The sequence below is a fragment of the Gigantopelta aegis genome, chromosome 12 (genome assembly GCF_016097555.1).
Source record: "Gigantopelta aegis isolate Gae_Host chromosome 12, Gae_host_genome, whole genome shotgun sequence".
Classification (NCBI taxonomy): Eukaryota; Metazoa; Mollusca; class Gastropoda; order Neomphalida; family Peltospiridae; genus Gigantopelta; species Gigantopelta aegis.
In genome coordinates this window covers 21,743,734-21,767,411 of record NC_054710.1, presented here as the reverse complement: position 1 = coordinate 21,767,411, position 23,678 = coordinate 21,743,734, and the positions used below count along the sequence as shown (strand labels likewise).

Genomic DNA, 23,678 nt, shown 5'->3' with positions numbered 1-23,678 from the left:
GGAATAGAGTGGTAATTCCTTTATTAATTAACTTCTCCTAGAAGCGTTTCTCAATTATCACACGTGTGGGTGTTGTGTCACGGTGAAGTGATTCGCATATTGTGTAACCTAGACACCTAGAGATTAACTAATTAAGTGATCAGTTCTGGGTTGTTATTATTGTTGTTATTAATTAACTACTACGGCTGTACATTTGTCAGCGTAGGTTAATACAGATTCCAAAGTGTATTGTGTTTTTGTTGTGTTTTCTAGTGAACTAAACGTAATATAATAATATATACTTTATATAAGATCGTATCTCTGATCATACCTAGACGAGCCATACTAGGGTTTAACCGCCTGTTACAGAGAGATCTAATAGATATACAGTTAGGAGAGATATTTTGATAATCGTGTTTTATTCAGTTACGGGTATTATAGAATCCCCGTGACAGTCCGTGTGATTAATTGCAGAACCTGGAATCTATCCCATTGTATTTTCAGCCTGGATTTTGATCCACACTCTGTGCCATTTGGTTAGGATCTACATTCTTCACACTACCATTGACAAGGTTATAAATCATCCCAATCTCAGAGTCATTGATATCATTTGGCTGAAATACTCATCAACCAATTAATAAATAAATATCAGTGAGTCTAGAAATATATTGTTTCACAGTGTAACTAGTTCTGTTCACTTATATGCTGGTCTTAGAAAAAATATGCGTCTCGCCCATTGCTTCTGCCAAATCTGTCAGTATATCCATATTTTGAGCGATGGTTATATTGTAGTACGATCGCTCTATGTTATGAGTGTGACACTGCTCAGTCGTACCTGGCCCATAGTCGAGCACAGGTAGGTTTTCACGACGTGTCACACCTATAATGTAGTTAAAAGATGGCAGAAATGTTAGACTTCTAACTGGGAGTAAAAATTTGATCTATAATAATGATCATAGTAACAGCTAGTATTCACAAACGGGCAACAATGTCACGGCAGTCCATTTGTCATAAGATTTGTCCTGCATACTTCGCGCATGCGCAGTTAAACTTTCGCGTCGCATATCACGTCGGGCCGAATGTCATACAACACCGGCTTGAGGAATCTAATATGTCCACGTAAAAATGTCAAGTAAGTTATAACTGTTAATTCCATGTTATTAAAAAGCTACAGGGTTACACATTATGTTAAACTGGCGTATAGCATGCTGATCTTGGTCTGTACACTTTTACAACGAAATGTCATTTCGTGTAGAAGGTTGCGCAGGTGTCGTGCGGATTGGTTATTCCTGTTACCGTATTTACTCTTGTAATCACCTACTCAGGCTACTGACACATTGTCCGAACCAAATTGTTAACAACTACAAAAAATTACTCTCCTACCTTTAATTGCCGTTAGATTTCCTCCAAAGTTTGTCCAGACACAAATCGCAAAAAAACCACTACAAATATACAGATTCCACATACGAGACTGCAACGATGTCGCCGATATTGTCTTTGCTGAGATTGCATCTAGGGAAAAATACATGCAGTTTTCTCAGGTCTGCCATGTTGTTTGTTTATGGAATACTCTTCAAGAGGGGTGAAAGCCTCCAAAGTATGTGACACAATTAATATGAAATCGATGATCTCTAGTGCTATCATTAAAATAATAATAATAATAATAACAATTTTTTTTTTTAAATATGACGTCATCACGTTTGCTTTTATATCATAACATGTTATGATGTTGTTAGATTAAGTCCTATTCTTTCAACCCTCTTGAAGAATATTCCATAAAAAGTCAAAATGGCAGCTGATACAAAATTACATGCTTTTTTCCCTATGCGCTCTCAGTGAAGTCGATATAGATGACATGGTTAGCATCTGGTATGTGGAATCTGTGTCATTGTAATGGATTTTTTCAAGATTTGTGTCTGGACAAACTTTGGAGGAAATCTAACGGCAATTAAAGGTAGGAGAGTAATTTTTCGTAGTTGTTAACAATTTGGTTCAGACAATAGGCCTCGTTCCACGAAGCGATCGTAGCACTACTATCGCCGTAAATACCTACGATCGCGGCCTTAATTTTTAATTTTTTTCTCCGATCGCCAGCCCGTTCCACGACATGGCGCAGCTTACTATCGTGGTAAATTACTGTGAAAATTTACAATAGGTACGAGACAGTTGTAAGCCATTGACGTAGACGTCAAATGGCAATGAGATGATGATTTGATCATTTTCTAAGAAGGATACTAACTTATTGTGTTAAAATAGATACATACCAAATAACTTTTATGAAAATACGGGAGATAACTCTCAATGTCTCATGTCTTATGCATTCGGCAATTATCGCTTAGCAAATGAACGGACAGTTACTTCATGGATGTCCGATACCATTGAATACATCATAGATGTTCCGAAAAGTCGGTAACCAATTCATTATTTAAATAATTCGTGCTTCTTCATAACTTTAGAATATTTTAATCATTAAAGGGGCACTTACGACTACCATAAGGTTGCTTTATGGAACGCCTGTAAAGTTTACGGTGCCAGTTGTAAAATCCACCATAAGTCACTACAATTAACCTTAGCTACAATTCTTTCGTGGAACGGGGCCCTGGGCTTCGTTCCACAAAGCTATCTTAGCACTACTATCGCCGTAAATACCTACCATCACGACCTTAAATTTTTTTCTACGATCGCCAGCCCGTTCCACGACGTGGCGCAGCTTACTATCATCGTAAATTACTGTGAAAATTTACAATAGGTACGAGGTGGTTGTAAGCCACTGACGTAGATGTCAAATGGCAATGAGATGATGATATGATCATATGATCATTTTCTAAGAAGGATTTTAACTTGTTGTGTTAAAATAGATCTAATATATACCAGATAACTTTTATGAAACTTGGCGTTCAATGAAAAACATTCTAGGCCGTACGACCTTAACATGAAAATACGGGAGATAACTCTCATGTCTTAAGCATTCGGCAATTTTCGCTTACTACTTAAACTGACAGAGTTACTTCACGGATGCCCGATACCAATGAATACATCCAAGATGTTCCGAAAAGTCGGTAACTAATTTATTATATAACTAATTCGCACTTCTTTAGTATTTAGTATTATATGGTATCCCAGTGGGATACTGGGTTCTTGAAGTCTGGTATCCAAAATTAAATTCTGGTATCCCCGGGATATTGGGATACTGTTAATCTCGAACACTGTCAGAAAGAAGGGGGGAGCTTGGGGGGCTAGCACCCCACCCACCCCCCAACCCCAAATAATTATAAATCTCCAATATTATGTTTAAAAAATTGGCTCCAGTCATTTTTTATTTTAATTTAGACACTTTGCATTATTTTCTGTTTTAGTTTATTAGGGTTAGGGTTAATGTCAATTGGTTAGGGTTTTCAGTTTTATTTTGTTTTAGGAAGATATAGGGTCGAGTGATTTTTTGTTTTATTTTATTTTAATTTAGGAACTTTGTGTTATTTTCTGGGGGGTTTAGCTTTGCGCTGTTTTCTTCTCTTTTTATTTTATTTTATTTTATGGGTACATTCTACCCTTTATACTGTGCCCATGATGATACTTCCTTTTGGTAAACTTGGACTCATTAATTTTAACTACAATGCCTGGACCGCCAATCTTCTCGCTTTTTCGAGTTAAACTGATTTCGCAGACTTCACCACGGCAAAACAAAACCCAGTCCACATCGGTGTTCCCCGAAAAGCCAAGTTGATGTTGGATGGTGATGAGTGGTGTCCCAATCAGCCACCAGTACGTGAATGTCAAGACTTCCTCCAGCATCATGTTGGATTTCTTGAAGAACGTTCCTGTTCGAATGGAGAGCTTCTTGTGTGCGAGTGACCACCGCCAATTAACCCATCCACCTGCTATCGGAACCATTTCATTGGTCACCTGCAGGCAGCACCGGGTAGCTGCGGAGATGCATGTTTTTAATTGGATAACAGGGGCGGGACATAGCCCAGTGGTAAACCATTCGCTTGATGCGCAGTCGGTCTAGGATCGATCTCCGTTTGTGTGGACCCATTGGGTTATTTCTCGTTCCAACCAGTGCTCCACAACTGGTTTAACAAAGGCCGTGGTATGTACTATCCTGTCTGTGGGATGGTGCATATAAAAGATCCCTTGCTGCTAATAAATCAGTGTAAGGGTTTCAGCCAGAGCCATACCCAATTAGTTTTTTTTAAGTTAACATTTTTACAGAATTAATGACAATTATGATTATTGTATGATTTTCTTAACCCTAACACTAAATGTAACCCATTTTCTTTGTGGGGGAGGCCCCCCATACCCCCTGTTGACTGGTTGCATTCAATTCCATAGCGCCATACCCAAAAATTTCTTTCTGGCAGAAACATTATTATTATGTGCTCTAGTACAGTAGTTAAACAAAACAAACTTATAACTTTTAAAAGAAAGAAAGAATAAACTTGATAAAGTTTGGAAACCACCGTTTCCGGTATACCAACACATGGTTGTACTGTACCAAACCGGCGTCGTGGTTAGGCCATCGGTCTACAGGCTGGTAGGTACTGGGCTCGGATCCCAGTCGAGGCATGGGATTTTTAATCCAGATACCGACTCCAAACCCTGAGTGAGTGCTCCGCAAGGTTCAATGGGTAGGTGTAAACCACTTGCACCGACCAGTGATCCATAACTGGTTCAACAAAGGCCATGGTTTGTGCTATCCTGCCTGTGGGAAGCGCAAATAAAAGATCCCTTGCTGCCTGTCGTAAAAGAGTAGCCTATGTGGCGACAGCGGGTTTCCTCTAAAAAACAGTGTCAGAATGACCATATGTTTGACGTCCAATAGCCGATGATAAGATAAAAAATCAATGTGCTCTAGTGGCGTCGTTAAATAAAACAAACTTACTGTACCAAATAAAATCTTATAGACGACAATGTTAACCTATGTAGTTAATACACTATATTATGGGCCAATTCCCTATATTTGTACAAGTCGATGTGCACTTTACCAAAAAAAACAAATATGGTGATTTCAATTTTTGTTTTCCAACAACGTACATGTAATAGATATACTGCAAAAAGGATCTGAATAAAAAACGTCAATACCAAGTTTATTAGTTGTGTTACGTTTGGGTGTATTTTGGGTGTGGGTTTTTTTGTCTAGACAACTTTCACCCCTATCAAAATAATAGTCAGTTGAGCAGGCTGTCATTTGTGTATGGATATATCTTTTATTTCTAAATTGTAGAGAATTTGAAAAAGATGAAAGTAAAACATTGTACAGCCCATCAAATATAACTTTTAAACTAATATGTTTGATAGCAGGAGTGCATCTAGACATTTGTAAAGGGGAGAGGTGTCACAGAATTGTAAAAGGCAAATGAGCCGAGGTTTAAAAGGGATCCACATATGTTCGTAATGAAAAAGCGAAGAGACGCGTTTTCAGGACAGTTTAATGTTATAATAATAATATAGACATGGCAGCTTACAATAGGGCAGCATTAAATATTAGCAAATAAAATTTTGTTTTAATATTTTAAGCCAAATCACGAAAGTGAAATAATTGATTAAAAAAGCATGTTTCGGGGCATAGCTCTGGGGGATTACATATCATGACCCACTTAACCCGTTACCTGAATTTGTTTTTGCATAACCCAAAAATGGCTTATGCAAATTTTCAATTCTCAGGATTGTTGTGTGTGTCACGGTGGGGGCAGGGGCGAGTTGCAGAAGCAAACACCCATTTCCTATGAGCCTGAAACCACTTGTATAGTATAGTATGTAACACATTTGAATAATGTCCCTGCCCCCTACCGCGCTGCCCCCCACCCCCCCACCCCCAGATCCGGGGTTTTAATGTTTCTTGATTTCTGGGTTGGGGGGGGGGGGGGGGGGGTGTTTTTTGTAGGGGGGTGTTTCTTCTAATTTCAGAATTTAATCTTGCATTGATTCAGTTTGGGGCAGGACATAGCCCAGTGATACAGCACTCGCTCGATGCACGGTCGGTGTGTGATCAATCCCCATTGGTGGCCCCATTGTGCTATTTTTAGTTCCAGCCAGTGCACTACGACTGGTATATCAAAGGCCATGGTATATACTACCCTGTCTGTAGGATGGTGTATATAAAAGATCCCTTGCTGCTAATCGAAAAGAGTAGCCCATGAAGTGGCGACAGCGGGTTTCCTCTCTCAATATCTGTACTTAACCATATGTCTGACGCCATATAATCGTAAATAAAATGGGTTGAGTGTGTCGTTAAATAAAACATTTCTTTCTTCTTTTTTTTGATTCAGTTGAGCTACTACAATGTATAATAATTTGTTGGAGTTTTGTTTTCTTTATTAATCTGTTTGGTTTTTGTGGGGGTTTTTAATGTTAAAACGTTTTCTTTATTTCAGAATTTAAACTTGCATTGATTCAGATGCTGGTGGGAACATCAAAGGGAGACAACCTCAGTCGTGCTGTGAAGTTTATTACGGAGGCTGCCAAATCGGGAGCACAGCTGGTGGCATTGCCAGTGAGTTTGCCAGGAAGATATACCAATCTGCCTTCTTTTCTTTTCTTTTCTTTTCTTTTCCAGGTTTAAACTTTATAAATGTTTAAACATAAACCCTTTGTATGAAACTGAAATAACATTTCACTGACCCAACAGCTTTCCTTGGTGGGGCGGAGGGAGGATCGAGATGTGTTTTGTTTTTTTACTTTTCAACACAAACCCATTGCATGGTTTCACCCTTTCACAGTGACAGGACTTAGCCCAGTGGTAAAGTGTTCGCCTGACGTGTGGTCAGTCTAAGATTGATCCCCCCTTGGTGGACCCATTGGGCTATTTCTCGTTCCAGCCAGTGTACCACAACTGGTATATCAAACGGTGTGGTACATGTATGTGCTATTCAGTCTGTGAGATGGTGAATAAAAAAAAGATCCTGCTACAAATGGAAAAAATTTACCATTTTCCTCTCTAAGACTAATGTCAAAATGCCAAATGTTTGACACCCAATAGCCAATATGATAGATAAATCAGTGTCCTCTAATAGTGTCATTAAAGACAACACACTGTAAACTTTTGCGGGACATTTTATGGTGTGGTGTCTGTCTTTGCATCCGTTTGTATGATCTTCCGTTGGTAAATCTTTACTTTCTGGATATCTTTTTTATCAATTCATTTAGGGTCATCAAACCTTGCATGCATGTACAACTTGGGATAGCGGTATGTCGCCTTCTATAACTAGGTCACCGAGACCTACATTGTACATGCATTAATTACTGCCCATTACGGTAAATGAGACCCTTGTCTGGGCCATATCGTCATAATTAACTCTTATAGGAACATCAAACTTTGCATGCAAATATAATTTGGAATGGCAATGTGTTGTGTACCATAACTATAGGTCACCATGATCTACTTTTGATGGATGTATCATGTACCTCACCGGTACTCTTGTTTGATTTTTTAAAATAGTTTTTTTCTGGTTTCAACTTTATGTTTAAGGGCCATTCCATGGTAATGATTTAAGCCAGGCTCATTACAATTTACATATACATGTAGTAGTATAAGCATGTCAGGCCTTATAAAGTGAAAAGAAAAATGTGCCAGGACGTGACGAAAATGGACATGACTTTTTTAAAACTACGGTCAATTCCAAAACTCTGCTTTCCTGGTAGAATGTTTGCTTGTGAAAATACACTGTTTAACACAATATCCAGTCTATTTCTAAATGCCATGTAGCATTTTACTAAAAAATATTCTCTATGATGTAACATTTACTTTTAAAAATTTCAGTATACGAGCCAGGAAGTGACTTTTTGTCCAATTCCAATACAACTAATAAATGATATGTATATCAAATACTACTAATGAAACACTGTTAGTTTATGAAACCAATGATATTTACTTGTTTTAAGTTTTTTTATCATCAAAATAAGTGCATAAAATCCTAATTAATTGAACTGTCGTTGTGCAAAAAAAACGTTCTTATACAGTATTCATATAATATATTTTTATAACCAGTAACCATACCAGTTGTCAACAAGATTGCTTATCCTGATGTTGTTAAGTCTGGTACAATACATGTACAAACTAAAAAGATGAAGTATCTAGATATTACTTTTTCGTTGGCTGCGGCATCAACTTTTGCATTTAGCTCAATATTAATTGATTGTACAAATGTAGGTTCATTTCTCATAAATTACATGTCCTGCATCAGTAAAGCTTCATTTATAGTTCTATCTATGAATGTTCTCCTCAATGCACGTCAAAATTTGTTTTTCAACTTTATTATTTTAAAATTTTAATTTAATTTTTTTAAGTTTGATTTTTTTTAAATGTTTTATTTAAACATTTTAAACATGCATTGAGATGGATATCTACAGATGCACTATCAATGACACTGAATAAGTTTAATTCTGAAGAATTCTTGTTTGTAATTTATCATATGTTTTAGAATTAAAATATATTATATTTTGCCTTTTGCTGATATTTTTATGATCATCTGATTTAATTTGAATTCAAAATATGAACCCCAGTCAGTAAAGAAATTATAGTTTTTGAACAGTTTCTTCTTTCTGTTGATGGTTGACAATAGCAAAAATCTCAACGACCCAGTACCTACCAGCCTGTAGACCGATGGCCTGCCATGAGGCCACCAAGTCCGGTTTCTTTATATAGAGAGATTTAATACATTTTAAATTTTTACTGAGTTTAACCTGCCATCTTGAATGCCACATCCTGGCTCAATGTCAAGTCCTGGCTCAAAGTTTGAGGTGGTTATTTTAATCATTTAATACAACCAGTCATACTTGGAACATTGAGAAGGAGGAGGATTAAAAAGGATTTTTATTTCCGAAAAATAGTTTTTAAATAAAACTAACTTTTATATATGTCAAATCAGCCAGGACATGACATTATATACTCACGGAAAAAAGTTCCTGTGCATCATTAAAATTTCAGTGAAACATATATTTATAAAATTTTAAAATATTGTGTTTTACATAGATGTACATGTACTATTTATCTGTCAAAAGTACAGCGATCCCCTCCTGTCTTCTGAACCTGAAATATGGTCTACACAATGCTTGGTGCGCCGTCAGTGACGATACAACAGAACAATGTATTGACGTCATGTCATGGTCGTACGTTGTGATCACCTAATCGGTTGCGTAAAGTTCTTCCACTGATTGGCCTTAACACAGGGATGTATTGGGATGTTAAACTTGTCATTTCCAAATGATTCCACATGTGTACCCGCTTGATATTGATGATTGGTTAATGTGACGTCATGTGTCGACTCACTAAACATGGAAGATCCCTAGTATTTCTAAACTGTCGAGAACATCTCCGCAGACACTGCATAGTTTTCTGATGAATACCAATGAATACCAAAATGACAGCAACAATGTTTGTGCCATTCTAACTGCAATCATGCCCATCTTTCGAAGAAGTTAATTTTCTTGGAGACGTGACATCACACTGACGACGATCAGATGCCAACAAAAGTTTTTTCTGAGTGATGAGAATCCATACAGTAGTTTTAGAGTCCAGTGATAAGAAAAATGACATCAAAGAGGAGCACATGACCAAGAATGCTAGTAATGCAACTTATCACAAAGCATGTATAGCTCGTGCAATTGACTGGGCACTGCTGGGATATGGAAGGAAGTGGTTACCGGTACACGTTTATTTACTGAATTTTTTATGACCAAATTTCAAGTAAATTATACTCTATATGCAATTATTTGGTGCACAGGAACTTTTTTCCGCGAGTATATATTTTGAAAAATAACTTAATATACTAATTATGATGTGAAAGAAGGCAAAGTAGTATTTTCATATGTAGTATATTTTAGATGTGATGTCCTAATACATGTACCTAATTTTTTAATTTGACATGACAGTAATGAAATATTACCAAAAAACAAATGTCGCGTCCTGTCTTACAATTTTTTTTTTCTTCAAATAAAACCGTCATTAAAACCCATAAATTATAAGTAAATTGGCAATAAAAGTATATTTGTATGTGCTTAAGGGTGTTAACTTTAAGTTATAATAAAGACTTAGTTTAATAGATCATTTTTGAAATTTCCACACCCATGGACCAAATACATGTACATGTACCATGGAATGGCCCTTAAACATAAACACCATAATGTACCTGTATTAATCTGAAATAATATTTGACTGACCTGACAGGTTTCCTTGGGTGGGCGGGGTATGAGGGGAGGTGTTCAAGACTTGGCTTCTTTTCTTTTTTAAAATTCTCAACATACATCCCTTGAATGGTTTCCTAGAGCTACCTTTGCAATAAAAAATTTATTTTAATATTTTTTAGGAGTGTTTTAATTCTCCATATGGCACGAAGTATTTCAAGGAATATTCTGAGAAGATCCCGGGGGAAACTTCTCAAGTGTTGTCAAAAGCTGCCAAAGAAAACAAAATATTTTTAGTAGGAGGTATGTAGTACAGAGCTCGAACTTAACGACGGCACCGATGGTAATTGGCGTCACTGAGGTATGATTTACTGTGGGTAGGGAACGTCACCTGCGGCAATTTTGTGCCACTGGATAAAAATCACTGCTGTCTGTAAAACTCCTCAACAATAGCAAAATAAATATATCTGGTGTACTTTGTCTGCCAGTATTTAACATTTGTACATTTGAAATATGTCAATCTGATTAAAATTAGCTCTAGTGGTCTCACCAGTAGATCTAACAGCATTGCGGTGACTACCATGTCCAGGTGACATTTCATCTATAAATAATTTAAATATCAACCAATTACACTTCGCCTTTTATAACGTTATTCAGGAGCATACAAATTCTAAAAGTATCTTTCGAGACTATGCAATTGGCGAACTTGTTGGTCTATTTTAACATTGAAAAAACAGGGGGGGGGGGGGGGGGGGGAATGTGCAGTAATAAACTCTGGATTGTATACTAGTATAAACAGATTTTATGGCTATACCATCACGTTTTTTTTTTCATCTTGAAACAAATTTTATATTGAAATTAGTTTCCGACATATTTCGAAATTCACCCGAATCATTTCGTATACCCTCAGCATAAACCCGAATGTTTTCAAATTGTTTTCAAATCACTGGCATGATTTTGCAAGTAAGGTTTTGATTGGTCGAATGAAAGGTCAGCTGGACATGAGCTCCAATGGGCTGCTGTTAGAGCCACATGTAATAGTGGAGCTAATTTTAATTAGATTGGAAATATGTCTACATGCAACAGTATAACCGTTCAGTCATATTTATTTGCTGCAAAGGTGACTGTTTAAAAAATTGCCAGTGGCAGGCTTAAAATTGTCGTCAGTGGGCTGTTTCACTCAAGGCAATTAAAAAACCAAAATGCTGTGTGTGACAAATTCTTAACTCATGCGTCATATTATTTTTATTAACTTGGTTATGTTGAACCATGTTGATAATAAAAATATTAATATAGCAGCAAAAATATTTAACTGCTTTTGATCAATAATGGCTTAAATTACGGTATTTTTATGTGTGATGTGTGAACAAAAACATTGGTCAATATGTTTACAACAGCAATATTTGCACATGGTGGAGAATGTCATTAGCTCATGAGTTTGGAATTTTTGCTCTCTCTCTCTCTCTCTCTCTCTCTCTCTCTCTCTCTCTCTCTCTCTCTCTCTCTCTCTCTCTCTCTCTCTCTCCTCTCTCTCTCTCCCTCTCTCTCTCTCTCTCTCTCTCTCTCTCTCTCTCTCTCTCTCTCTCTCTCTCTCTCTCTCACTCTCACTCTCACTCTCACTCTTACTCTCTCCATGTATCTATAACTGATTTAAGTGTCGACATAACCATATGTTTGGAGCTGACTAGCAATCTAATTAAAATTAGCTCCACTGGTTAATTACAGAACCCCGTTGCAGGGATTTACCGGACGCACAAAACTTGCGTATAGGACGCACTAAAACTTAACTGGACCCGCAAAAATAGAGATACTGCGTCCCGTGGGACGCATAAAATATCTGACATTTTCAGTAACCCTGTCCACTCTCAAAGATCGATCATTCTGTGTAACACACTATTTCTTTTCTACCTATAAACTGCGTATTCAAATGGGGATTCCCCATATCGAAAACAAAACGTTTTAATCTCTGGGAACACTGCGTCTTTATCCTTTGCTGCGCTTAATCGTGTAAAGTTGGTAATTTCCGGAAAGAGATCGCGGATTTGCGATCATTCGGAACTTCTCGTCAACAGGCCGAACACAATTGGAAATTCCCGGGCGAATAAAACAAATTGGTTAAATGTTCTGATTTGCATTAACAAACAAGTAGCACGATTCATAAACAATGCATGGTATTGTGAGTGTCATTTAGCTTGCAGGAAATGGTTCAAATAATTATACAGATCAAAGTGAAATGTTGATTTTGAAAAATAAACATTGAATACCGACATTGATTTCCCGAAAGGAAAAACAACAACACAGCTTGTTAAATTTACTTTAATGAAACACATATAGTGTACACGTGATTTGTTGTCTGCAGCTCTCTGTCATTTGTGTGGTTTTGGGACCCTTTGTTTTCAGGTTGGGACCCCCAGAAAAGAAGAGGTGAGTCCAATGGACCCCCATTTCAGAAAAACAAGGTAAATCCCTGCGTTGGAGCTCATGTCCAGTTGACCTTTCATTCGACCAGTCAAAACCTTACTTGCAAAATCATGCCAGTGATTTGAAAAGAATTTGAAAACATTTGGGATTATGCCGAGGGTATATGAAATGATTGGGGTGATTTACAAAGTATGCCAGAAACTAATTTCAATATAAAACAGGGCTCGAACTTAACGACAGCAATTGCTGTCAGTGACATAAAACTGCTGTCGTTTGGGGGCATCACCGGTGGCACTTTTGTGCTGCCGGATAAAAATTACTGTCATAGGTAAAGATCGTCACTGACGGCAAAATGTATAAATGTGTATGAACATTATCTGCCAATATTTAACACGGACGTTTGGATCCTTGTTGGAATTAATGGGCGTTTAATTAGTACTACGCGATGGAACTATATTTAGTCATGCGTGTACCCTGTGTTGTACAATATACCTTCTCACTGCAGTTTGCCTCCTCGCTTTTCACGTTTGGTAGCCCCATTTGTTTTTCTGCACTCTTCTTTATTTTTCGGCATCCTGTTATAATTTACAGTACCCAGCTCCGCTGTTTCGAAATGCACACTTTTTTTCACACAGAAAAACATCAATCAGTCTGCACACTGGACATAAAAGGAAACAAGCCGTGTTGTGTACGAAAACAACTTACGAAAGACTTCAGTAGCTTACAGCGGTTACCGTAACGCAATTTAACACTATTTTTTAACAGCCTCTGTTGTATCCTATACCAGTATCCATTTGTATGTTTGATACACACTATAACAGTTACATTTTATTTTTAGCAATGAAAACATTTTATTTTTATCGTTTCGGCAATCTCGACTGAAAAAAACCTGACTTATTTGGCGCCAAATTTGTAACATGATCAGAGCAGTCATTCTGTCTTTTATGTCCACTAACTCATGTCTGATATTTTACCCTCAATTGCAGATTTTAAAATATTTGGGGGGGGGGGGGGATATCACCGCTTAACAGAAGTGGTAGTGTTCATTATTAAAATCATTTATCTTGGATGCCAAATAGTATATACACCACTTTACAAAAACTAGCTAATTTTAATCAGATTGAGCTCACATTAAATGTACTCTCTCTGTGTCTGTGTGTTTGAGTGTGCATTAATTGTAGTTGTTTCATTGACAGGGTCGTACCCTGAAGAAGAGAATGGTAAAATCTTCAACACGTGTCCGGTGTTTGGTCCAGACGGGCGTCTCATAGCAACACACCGCAAGGTTTGTATGTACTTCTTCCTCATCATGTTAAAGTTTCTATTGTTTAACGACACCACTGGAGCACATTCATTCATTAATCTTCGGCTATTGGATGTCAAGCATTTGGTAATTCTGGCACGTAATGCAGCAAGGGATCTTTTATATGCACCATCCCACAGATAGAAAAGCACATACCATGGTCTTAGTCCCGTTGTGGTGCACTGGTTAGAACGAGAAAAAAATCCTAATCAGTTGCATGGATCCACCGAGGTGGATCGATCCTACGACGTAAGCACCTCAAGCCAGCACTCAACCGACTGCTAAATCCCACCCTCTTCCTCATGTCTTCCGTGTGTAACAATAACTATCATCGTCTGGGATCTAGGTCGGCTAGTAAACTGCTATCCTGTCTATGGGATAGTGCATATAAAAGATCCCTTGCTGCTAATCAAAAAGAGTAGCCCATGAAGTGGCGACAGCAGGTTTCCTTTCTCACTATCTGTGTCGTTCATAACCATATGTCCGACGCCATATAACTGTAAATAAAATGTGTTGAGTGCATCGTTAAATAAAACATTTCCTTCCTTCTATAAAACCCTTTGACCTGACCTGACCTGACTTGTGTCCTAGGTTCATGCAGATCTTGATGGTAGGTTTACCTTTATGTTGACCAATATTCCATTTGCTTTAGCTTTTGGCATTTATGTTTTGTGAGAGGGGGCGGGATTTACCTCAGTCGGTTGAGTGCTCGCTTGAGGTGTTTTCGTGGCAGGATCAAACCACTTGAGTGGATACATTGAACTGATTTGGTTTTTTCCTCATGCTAACCAGTGCACCGCAACTAGTCAAAGACCGTGTATGTGCTTTTCTGTCTGTGAGAAAGTGCATATAAAAGATCCCTTGCTGCATTAGGAAAAATGTAGCAGGTTTCCTCTGATCATTATGTGTCAGAACTACCAAATGTTTAACATCCATTAGCCGATGATTAATTAATCAATGTCCTCTAGTGGTGTATATATTCGGTATACATTTTAATAGTCATTTAAAAGAAGAAAAATTAGTTTTGTTTAACTACACCACTAGAGCACATTGATTTATTAATCATTGACTATTGGATGTGAAACATTTGGTAATTAATCAATATGTGCTCTAGTGATATTGTTAAAGGCAGACAACTCCAACATGAGCCTTATGTGTTGGAAAGATGCATACCCGGACCACTAACACATACTGACACTTTAAGAAATGAAAAAAAAGCGCGTAATTTTAGAGTTAATACAAAAACGTGATTATTCCTGCTAAATGGGGGCAGCCATTTTGTTTTGTTTTCGTGGCGTCCAGTACTATAGCTTAGGGTGAAATGACGTCCTGTATGCACTGTAAACAAAAGCAGTAATTTAGGACAAGGCACTTCGCTTTAATCAACCAGACTTGTAAAACAACATAAATGACTTGATAATATAATAAACTATTTAACTAAATATATTTCAATTTGCATCAGCAGAACGAAATGGAGTTATATAGTATTTTTCTCTCTGGAAAAATCCAAAGAAAAATGCATATTATTAGGCCTATTGGTAGATTACGTTGGAGCAAAAACGACCATTCACGATGCCCAAGTGATAATTTTCTTTTCTTTGGGACTACATAATTGGTCAGTTTCGTTATTATAGATGGGAAAGTACTTAATCAAGGGTTTTACAGAATTATTTACAGTAATAAAGCAGAACTGCTGATAATGTCCATTAACATTGTAGGGGCGATAGGTTATCCCACAGTACCCTGTGATCTTAAAAAACTGATAAGTATTTCTGTATGTGTGTCTAGACGGTGGTAATCACTTACCATGAGTGGATACCATGCCTTATACACCTGTCAATAAGGAATCACATATGCAGACCACGGAAAGAAAAGACCTAAGAAAACACTCCGATTATCATGTCAGTATGTGGGTTATTGTATGGATGAAACATAATACAGTTATTTCGACACTGACAGTGGTGGGGGTTTTTGCTGGCTACATTTTGTTTCTTCAGTTCTAAGACTAATTCCTGACATGACACATTAAGTATTACATAACCACCGGCTCGCCAGAGGGCGTATTCACTGGGATGGTACAAAATGGCTGCACCCGTAATATATAATAGCCGTCACATTTAACCATTTTATTAATTAACTATCAGATTATACTTGTTGATATTAAGCAATAATGTGCATTATATATTGTTGAATGTGCATACCAGTCCAAAAGCCTTGCTTTAGCATTCCTTTAAACCAAACTTTAACTTCTTCATGGTGTATAAACATGTACTAGTTTGTGTTTAGGCTACTGCATACAACCTCAGGTTTTACCATACATGTATATGAAATAGATACAGATAGTACAGGGTTTGATGTGGCTCCACCAAATAGATACAGATAGTACAGGGTTTGATGGGTCTCCACCAAATAGATACAGATAGTACAGGGTTTGATGTGGCTCCACCAAATAGATACAGATAGTACAGGGTTTGATGGGGCTCCACCAAATAGATACAGATAGTACAGGGTTTGATGGGGCTCCACCAAATAGATACAGATAGTACAGGGTTTGATGTGGCTCCACCAAATAGATACAGATAGTACAGGGTTTGATGGGGCTCCACCAAATAGATACAGATAGTACAGGGTTTGATGGGGCTCCACCAAATAGATACAGATAGTACAGGGTTTGATGGGGCTCCACCAAATAGATACAGATAGTACAGGGTTTGATGTGGCTCCACCAAATAGATACAGATAGTACAGGGTTTGATGGGGCTCCACCAAATATAGATACAGATAGTACAGGGTTTGATGGGGCTCCACCAAATAGATACAGATAGTACAGGGTTTGATGGGGCTCCACCAAATATAGATACAGATAGTACAGGGTTTGATGGGGCTCCACCAAATAGATACAGATAGTACAGGGTTTGATGGGGCTCCACCAAATAGATACAGATAGTACAGGGTTTGATGGGGCTCCACCAAATAGATACAGATAGTACAGGGTTTGATGTGGCTCCACCAAATAGATACAGATAGTACAGGGTTTGATGGGGCTCCACCAAATATAGATACAGATAGTACAGGGTTTGATGGGGCTCCACCAAATATAGATACAGATAGTACAGGGTTTGATGGGGCTCCACCAAATATAGATACAGATAGTACAGGGTTTGATGGGGCTCCACCAAATAGATACAGATAGTACAGGGTTTGATGGGGCTCCACCAAATAGATACAGATAGTACAGGGTTTGATGGGGCTCCACCAAATAGATACAGATAGTACAGGGTTTGATGGGGCTCCACCAAATAGATACAGATAGTACAGGGTTTGATGAGGCTCGACCAACAAGATTTAAAAATAGATATAGATAGTACAGGGTTTGATGAGGCTCGACCAACAAGACTTAAAAATAGATATAGATATAGATAGTACAGGGTTTGATGAGGCTCGACCAAATAGATACAGATAGTACAGGGTTTGATGGGGCTCGACCAAATAGATACAGATAGTACAGGGTTTGATGAGGCTCGACCAAATAGATACAGATATATATAGTACAGGGTTTGATGAGGCTCGACCAAATAGATACAGATAGTACAGGGTTTGATGAGGCTCGACCAAATAGATACAGATAGTACAGTGTTTGATGAGGCTCGACCAAATAGATACAGATAGTACAGGGTTTGATGAGGCTCGACCAACAAGATTTAAAAATTCAATTTGGTGAATACATGTATATGAAATAGATATAGATAGTACAGGGTTTGATGAGGCTCGACCAAAAAGATTTTAAAATTCAATTTGGTGAATACATGTAAATCTGTGGCCAAGTTCACACTCACTGTAATGTGATCAGTCTTGGTGAATACATGTACATCTGTGGCCACGTTCACACTCACTGTAATGTGATCAGTCTTGGTGAATACATGTAAATCTGTGGCATGCACGTTCACACTCACTGTAATGTGATCAGTCTTGGTGAATACATGTAAATCTGTGGCATGCACGTTCACACTCACTGTAATGTGATCAGTCTTGGTGAATACATGTAAATCTGTGGCCACGTTCACACTCACTGTAATGTGATCAGTCTTGGTGAATACATGTACATCTGTGGCCACGTTCACACTCACTGTAATGTGATCAGTCTTGGTGAATACATGTAAATCTGTGGCATGCACGTTCACACTCACTGTAATGTGATCAGTCTTGGTGAATACATGTAAATCTGTGGCCACGTTCACACTCACTGTAATGTGATCAGTCTTGGTGAGTACATGTACATCTGTGGCCACGTTCACACTCACTGTAATGTGATCAGTCTTGGTGAATACATGTAAATCTGTGGCCACGTTCACACTCACTGATCAGTCTTGGTGAGTACATGTACATCTGTGGCCACGTTCACACTCACTGTAATGTGATCAGTCTTGGTGAATACATGTAAATCTGTGGCTAACTTCACACTCACTGTAATGTGATCAGTCTTGGTGAGTACATGTACATCTGTGGCATGCACGTTCACACTCACTGTAATGGGATCAGTCTTGGTGAATACATGTACATCTGTGGCTAACTTCACACTCACTGTAATGTGATCAGTCTTGGTGAGTACATGTACATCTGTGGCCACGTTCACACTCACTGTAATGTGATCAGTCTTGGTGAATACATGTAAATCTGTGGCCACGTTCACCCTCACTGTAATGTGATCAGTCTTGGTGAATACATGTAAATCTGTGGCCACGTTCACCCTCACTGTAATGTGATCAGTCTTGGTGAATACATGTAAATCTGTGGCCACGTTCACCCTCACTGTAATGTGATCAGTCTTGCAGCTTATAATGTGCTGAGATGTTGTTAAACAAATAGTCTGATAATATATAGACAGAGAAATATGTCTGAAACAGACCCCGAACAAACCAGCCATGTTTCGTATGGTGTCAGATTTTTTAAATTCTAACACCTGTCTAAAACATAAATATTAATGAGGCCCCATCGTGATCTGGTTCCGACAGGTTTCACTGTATATTCAAGTATATGGTTTGTATTTGAGGGCAAGCGGCAGGACGTAACCCAGTCGTACAGCACGCGGTCAGTCTAGGATCGATCCCCGTTGGTGGGCCCATTGGGCTACATGTATTTCTCGTTCCAGCCAGTGCACCACAACTGGTATATCAACGGCTGTGGTACATGTATGTACTACCCTGTCTGTGGGATGGTGCATATAAAAGAACCCTTGCTGCTAATCGAAAAGAGTAGCCCATGAAGTGACGACAGCGGGTTTTCTCTCTTAATATGTGTGGTCCTTAACCATATGTCTGAATTAAGCCATATAACCGTAAATAAAATGTGTTGAATGTGCCGTTAAATAAAACATTTCCTCTTTCTTCTGTATTTGAGGTGCACTTGTTTGATATCGATGTACCAGGCAAGATGACGTTCAAGGAGTCTGAAGTGTTGTCCAGTGGAAACCAACTGACGTCTTTTCAGACCGGTGAGTTGAAGTGAAATATTTAAGTGTTATAAGTATACACTAAAGATACATGTACAATGTATATAGTGATCCCTACCAAGTGCCATTGATAAACAACGTATATGTATTTTACAAAATTTCATTTGTATTATAATAATTCAAGTTTTTTGTCTCAAAATAATTTGAGGGTACATAATAATAAAAACAAAATAGACTGTAAGTATTATTAATTTATTTGTATATTTATTTATTTTATCTATCTGTCTGTCATAACAACTCAAATAACACTTTTTGAGAAGAAAAAAATCCAATATAAATAAAAATGTTTCTTTACAAATTACCATTACATTATACATATTAAATCTCATTTTTAATACAGGGGTGAAGACAAAATGCTAGAACAAGCAAGGTATGCAGCTTGACTTGCATTGTCTGAAGTAAAAAAACAAAAAAACAAAAAACATATGTAGTACAAAGAGAATAAAGGTAGAACTGCACATGCTTTAGTATAGAAACTAGTCTGGGTGGCAGTCCTCTTTGTGGCGATGCAAAAGGGATGAAATAATAAATTAAAAATGCCAATTCAAGAGGGGGTGACATTTCCAGTTAAGGATTTCTTAGAGAGCGGCTGTCCTATAGACGAAGCAAGCACATGTGTGCGTTTAATATGGATATTGTAAATGCTACAGTAGTAGGCTATTAATAAAATAAATATTGAAAGAAAAATTAAATCTGTGACAAAAAACAACAACATTTTATCAAAATATATGATGTATCATATTACAAAGCATAAAAACGTACTTATTGTTTATTACAGTAATATTGGGACGGTTATGTCATCCTGTAAGTCCTGGTGTCACTTTAGGTCTGATCTGTTCTTATTTCATGTAAATCGCTTAAACATAACAGTGCTCTACAAAGCAAGTTCAAATTTACTCTTCCCTGGCCAGTAAAGTATAATATTTTAGTCGCCAGCCACTTATATTTAGTAACCAGCTAATATTTACTTGTAATTAAATCGATTCATCTGCCATTTTATGGCACATTACTAATGCCGTAATTGTTATTAGGACCGCATTCGAATGAACCCGTGAAGGGGTAATTCCTAGTTAAATAGTAATTACAAGTTGCTGTTTGTGTCCGGTTCCACTAAAACAGTGAACGACTATTAACTATCATTATCAAATTCCGTCCCCAATAATTGTATTAAACGAAATTAAGCGAATTACTATTTTAATGGCACTGCTAAGATAGGCATTTAAATTGCAGTACTCAAAAGTTAAATAAAAGCATTGCGATAATATCTACCAGGCTTCAACGTGTTACTAGTAGTTACCAATCGGCTACCTTACTTTTGGTTTAAATAATATTTATTTTTGTCACATACAGCCTTGTAAATCCATAAATACTGTTTTATAAATAGTTGTGTCTTTAAAGCCGTCTAAAGTCGAGTCATTAAAATAGAAACATGTTTTCATCCTGCACTGGTGAAAATGACTTCCAACCTGATTGAAACGACATTAACAACTGGACATTCACAACTGGAGACTTCGTTATCGTGGAGGGACCCGTTATCACAATAAGCACGAGACATTTGGAGCACAGCATAACACTATATAAGTCAACATTTAAAATAATTAACATTTAAGTTTCAAACAGACAAGTAAAGACACAGTCAGTGTTTCTGCCAGAAAGAAATTTTTGGGCATGGCGCAATGAAATTGAATGCAGTCACAGTCAACAGGGGGTAAAGGGGGGGCCTCCCCAACAAAGAAAATGGGTTACATTTTGGGTTAGGGTTAAGAAAACCATACAATAATGATAAGAATCGTTAATTTTGTCAAAATTTTAACTTAAAAAAATTATAATTTGGGTATGGCGCCATACCCATTTTACCCTCTGGCAGAAACCCTGACAGTGACTCGACAATGATCTCATTTTAATACATAAATAAAACATGGCTCTAAATGGGACAGGACCGACTTAATTAATTGGTCCAAAACTGAACTGGGGCCGAATTATGTCCAAACGCTTGAAATTCAGGTTAAGGGATATAACATAACGAAGTATTTCCTACCTTAACGTCACCGTGTTTACTCTTGAATACTGGATAATCGTTATTCATAGTCCGATTAACTTGTCTCAAACTTTTATTTTTCAAAAAACTACCGATAGAAAACATGTTTTATGGAAGATAAATTGCTACTGGTCCACTGTGTTTTCAGATGTCCAGTTTTGTTTACAGATTAAAGTAAAATTATTGGACAGTCGCCAACTGGCGAATGTGATTTTATTTTTTAGCTGCCATAGTGAGTGTTTTACTCGCTTTGAAGAGCACTGCGTAAAACAATACTGACAACAAAAATAAAATCGATGGTCCCCAAACAGACTACCTTTGTAAAATTCTTAGTCGCCCTTATATATATATATATATATATATATATATATATATATATATAATCTTTATCTGTTTATTTAATATGTATTATTTCTTATTTCATTATTCATTGCAGATTTTGGCAAGATTGGCATTGGTATATGTTATGATATTCGATTTCCTGAGATGTCACAGAGCTATTCTCAAAAAGGTAGTGTACTCGATACCACCTCTTTATAGGCAGGGATTGTAATACTGGCCTACAGAAAGCAGTCTGCATTTTACACCTACAGCAGGTGAAATAAAAATGCATCTGCTACAAGCACCCCAAAAATCGCAGGCCATTTTTCTTGAGACAGATATATATGAACGGTTATCTCCCATGCTATTGGCTCATCATTCAGTTATATTTTAAGGGGCAGGACGTAGCCCAGTGGTAAAGTGTTCGCTTGATGCGTGGTCAGTCTAGGATTGATCAAAGTCGGTGGGCCCATTGGGCTATTTCTCATCTCAGCTAGTTACATCACGACTGATATATCAAAGGCCGTGGTATGTATGGGCTATTCTGTTCGTAGGATGGTGCATTTAAAAGATCCCTTGCTACTAATAGAAAAATGTAGTGGGTTTTCTCTCCAAGACTATGTCTGAATTGTCAAATGTGTGACAACCAATAGCCAATGATTAATAAATCAATGTGCTCTAGTGGTGTCGTTAAACAAAACATACTTTGTTATATTTTACTTCCACAATGCAGAATTCCTAAATGTATGCACTCTATCTATGCCAAACCCTCCACTCAACATGTTTCATGCAGGTAAATTGTTTCTTCTTAGCAGGTCATATTTCTTTTAGCCTGCTATTTAAAAAAACCCAGGCCATATTCCTACAAGAAAGAAAGAAAGAAATGATTTATTTAATGACACATTCAACACATTTTATTTACGGTTATATGGCGTCAGACATATGGTTAAGGACCACACAGATATTGAGAGAGGAAACCCGCTGTCGCCACTTCATGGGCTACTCTTTTCAATTAGCAGTAAGGTATCTTTTATATGCACCATCCCGCAGACAGGGTAGTACATACCACGGCCTTTGATATACCATTCGTGGTGCACTGGATGGAACAAGAAATGGCCCAATGGGTCCATTGACGGGGAATGATCCCAAACCGACCGCGCATCGAGCGAGCGCTTTACCACTGGGCGATTAAGCAAACGTCCACGGCAAAAAAACAACAACATGCCATTGAAAAAAACATGAATATAGTCTAAGGCAAAAAAGTGCTGTGCAGAATTATTTACTCCACGGCATTGCCAGTTGACCCCTCTCTATGACGGGTTAACCATGCTTTTTTGTTCCCCCCCCCCCCCCCCCGTCACACGTGATGCAAGGTTAGAGAAACTTTCAATAATGGCTGCCAATTCGCATAGGTCGATAGCAAAATCAACCGATCTGCCGATTAATTTTTTGCCTTAATTTATTTAGAAATATTGTCGTTTAATTAAAAAGCTGACAAGAGAAGACATTCAAGTATTTCACTACCGGGTACATTTACAATGATAATGTGATTTAAATCAATGAAACCATTTTTACTTCAGTAAATCGAAGCACAAGAACACGGAAGTGACGAACGTCGAATGCAGCCAAAAGAACATTTAAAACATCCTATGCTAACTTTTTTTGTCAGGACTGATAAATTAAAATGTCTTGTTTCTTTCTTCTTCTTTTTTGTTCTTCTTTTTCATCTGAATTTTTGTTGTTGTTCGGCTATTTATAATGGAATCCCGATATGCCCTCCAGTTATGCATAATAACATATTGGCCCCGTCTTCATTCTGACAAAACCTATTAGGGCTGTTTACATTTGGGTGCCCCATCCCCTCTTTATAGTCAGGCTGTTCAGCACACCCTTAAGAAAAAGTAGGACACAATTAGGAATGAAGATACAGAAAATGTAGGACAAAAGTAGGAAAACGTAGGACTGAAACAGTATGTAGCGACATT

General features: G+C 37.6%; 1 protein-coding gene across 1 annotated transcript in view; it reads left to right on the top strand.

The window, feature by feature from the left end:
• The first annotated feature begins 1,040 nt into the window (after positions 1 to 1,040).
• Positions 1,041 to 23,678, top strand: part of LOC121386569 (omega-amidase NIT2-like) — a 39,745-nt gene continuing 17,107 nt past the window's right edge. Inside the window, exons 1-6 of the mRNA XM_041517517.1 lie at positions 1,041 to 1,111; positions 6,354 to 6,472; positions 10,284 to 10,404; positions 13,719 to 13,807; positions 19,223 to 19,316; positions 21,809 to 21,883. Of these exons, the coding sequence (XP_041373451.1) occupies positions 1,105 to 1,111; positions 6,354 to 6,472; positions 10,284 to 10,404; positions 13,719 to 13,807; positions 19,223 to 19,316; positions 21,809 to 21,883 (505 nt within the window). The 5' untranslated portion in view covers positions 1,041 to 1,104. The remainder of the gene's footprint in view (positions 1,112 to 6,353; positions 6,473 to 10,283; positions 10,405 to 13,718; positions 13,808 to 19,222; positions 19,317 to 21,808; positions 21,884 to 23,678) is intronic.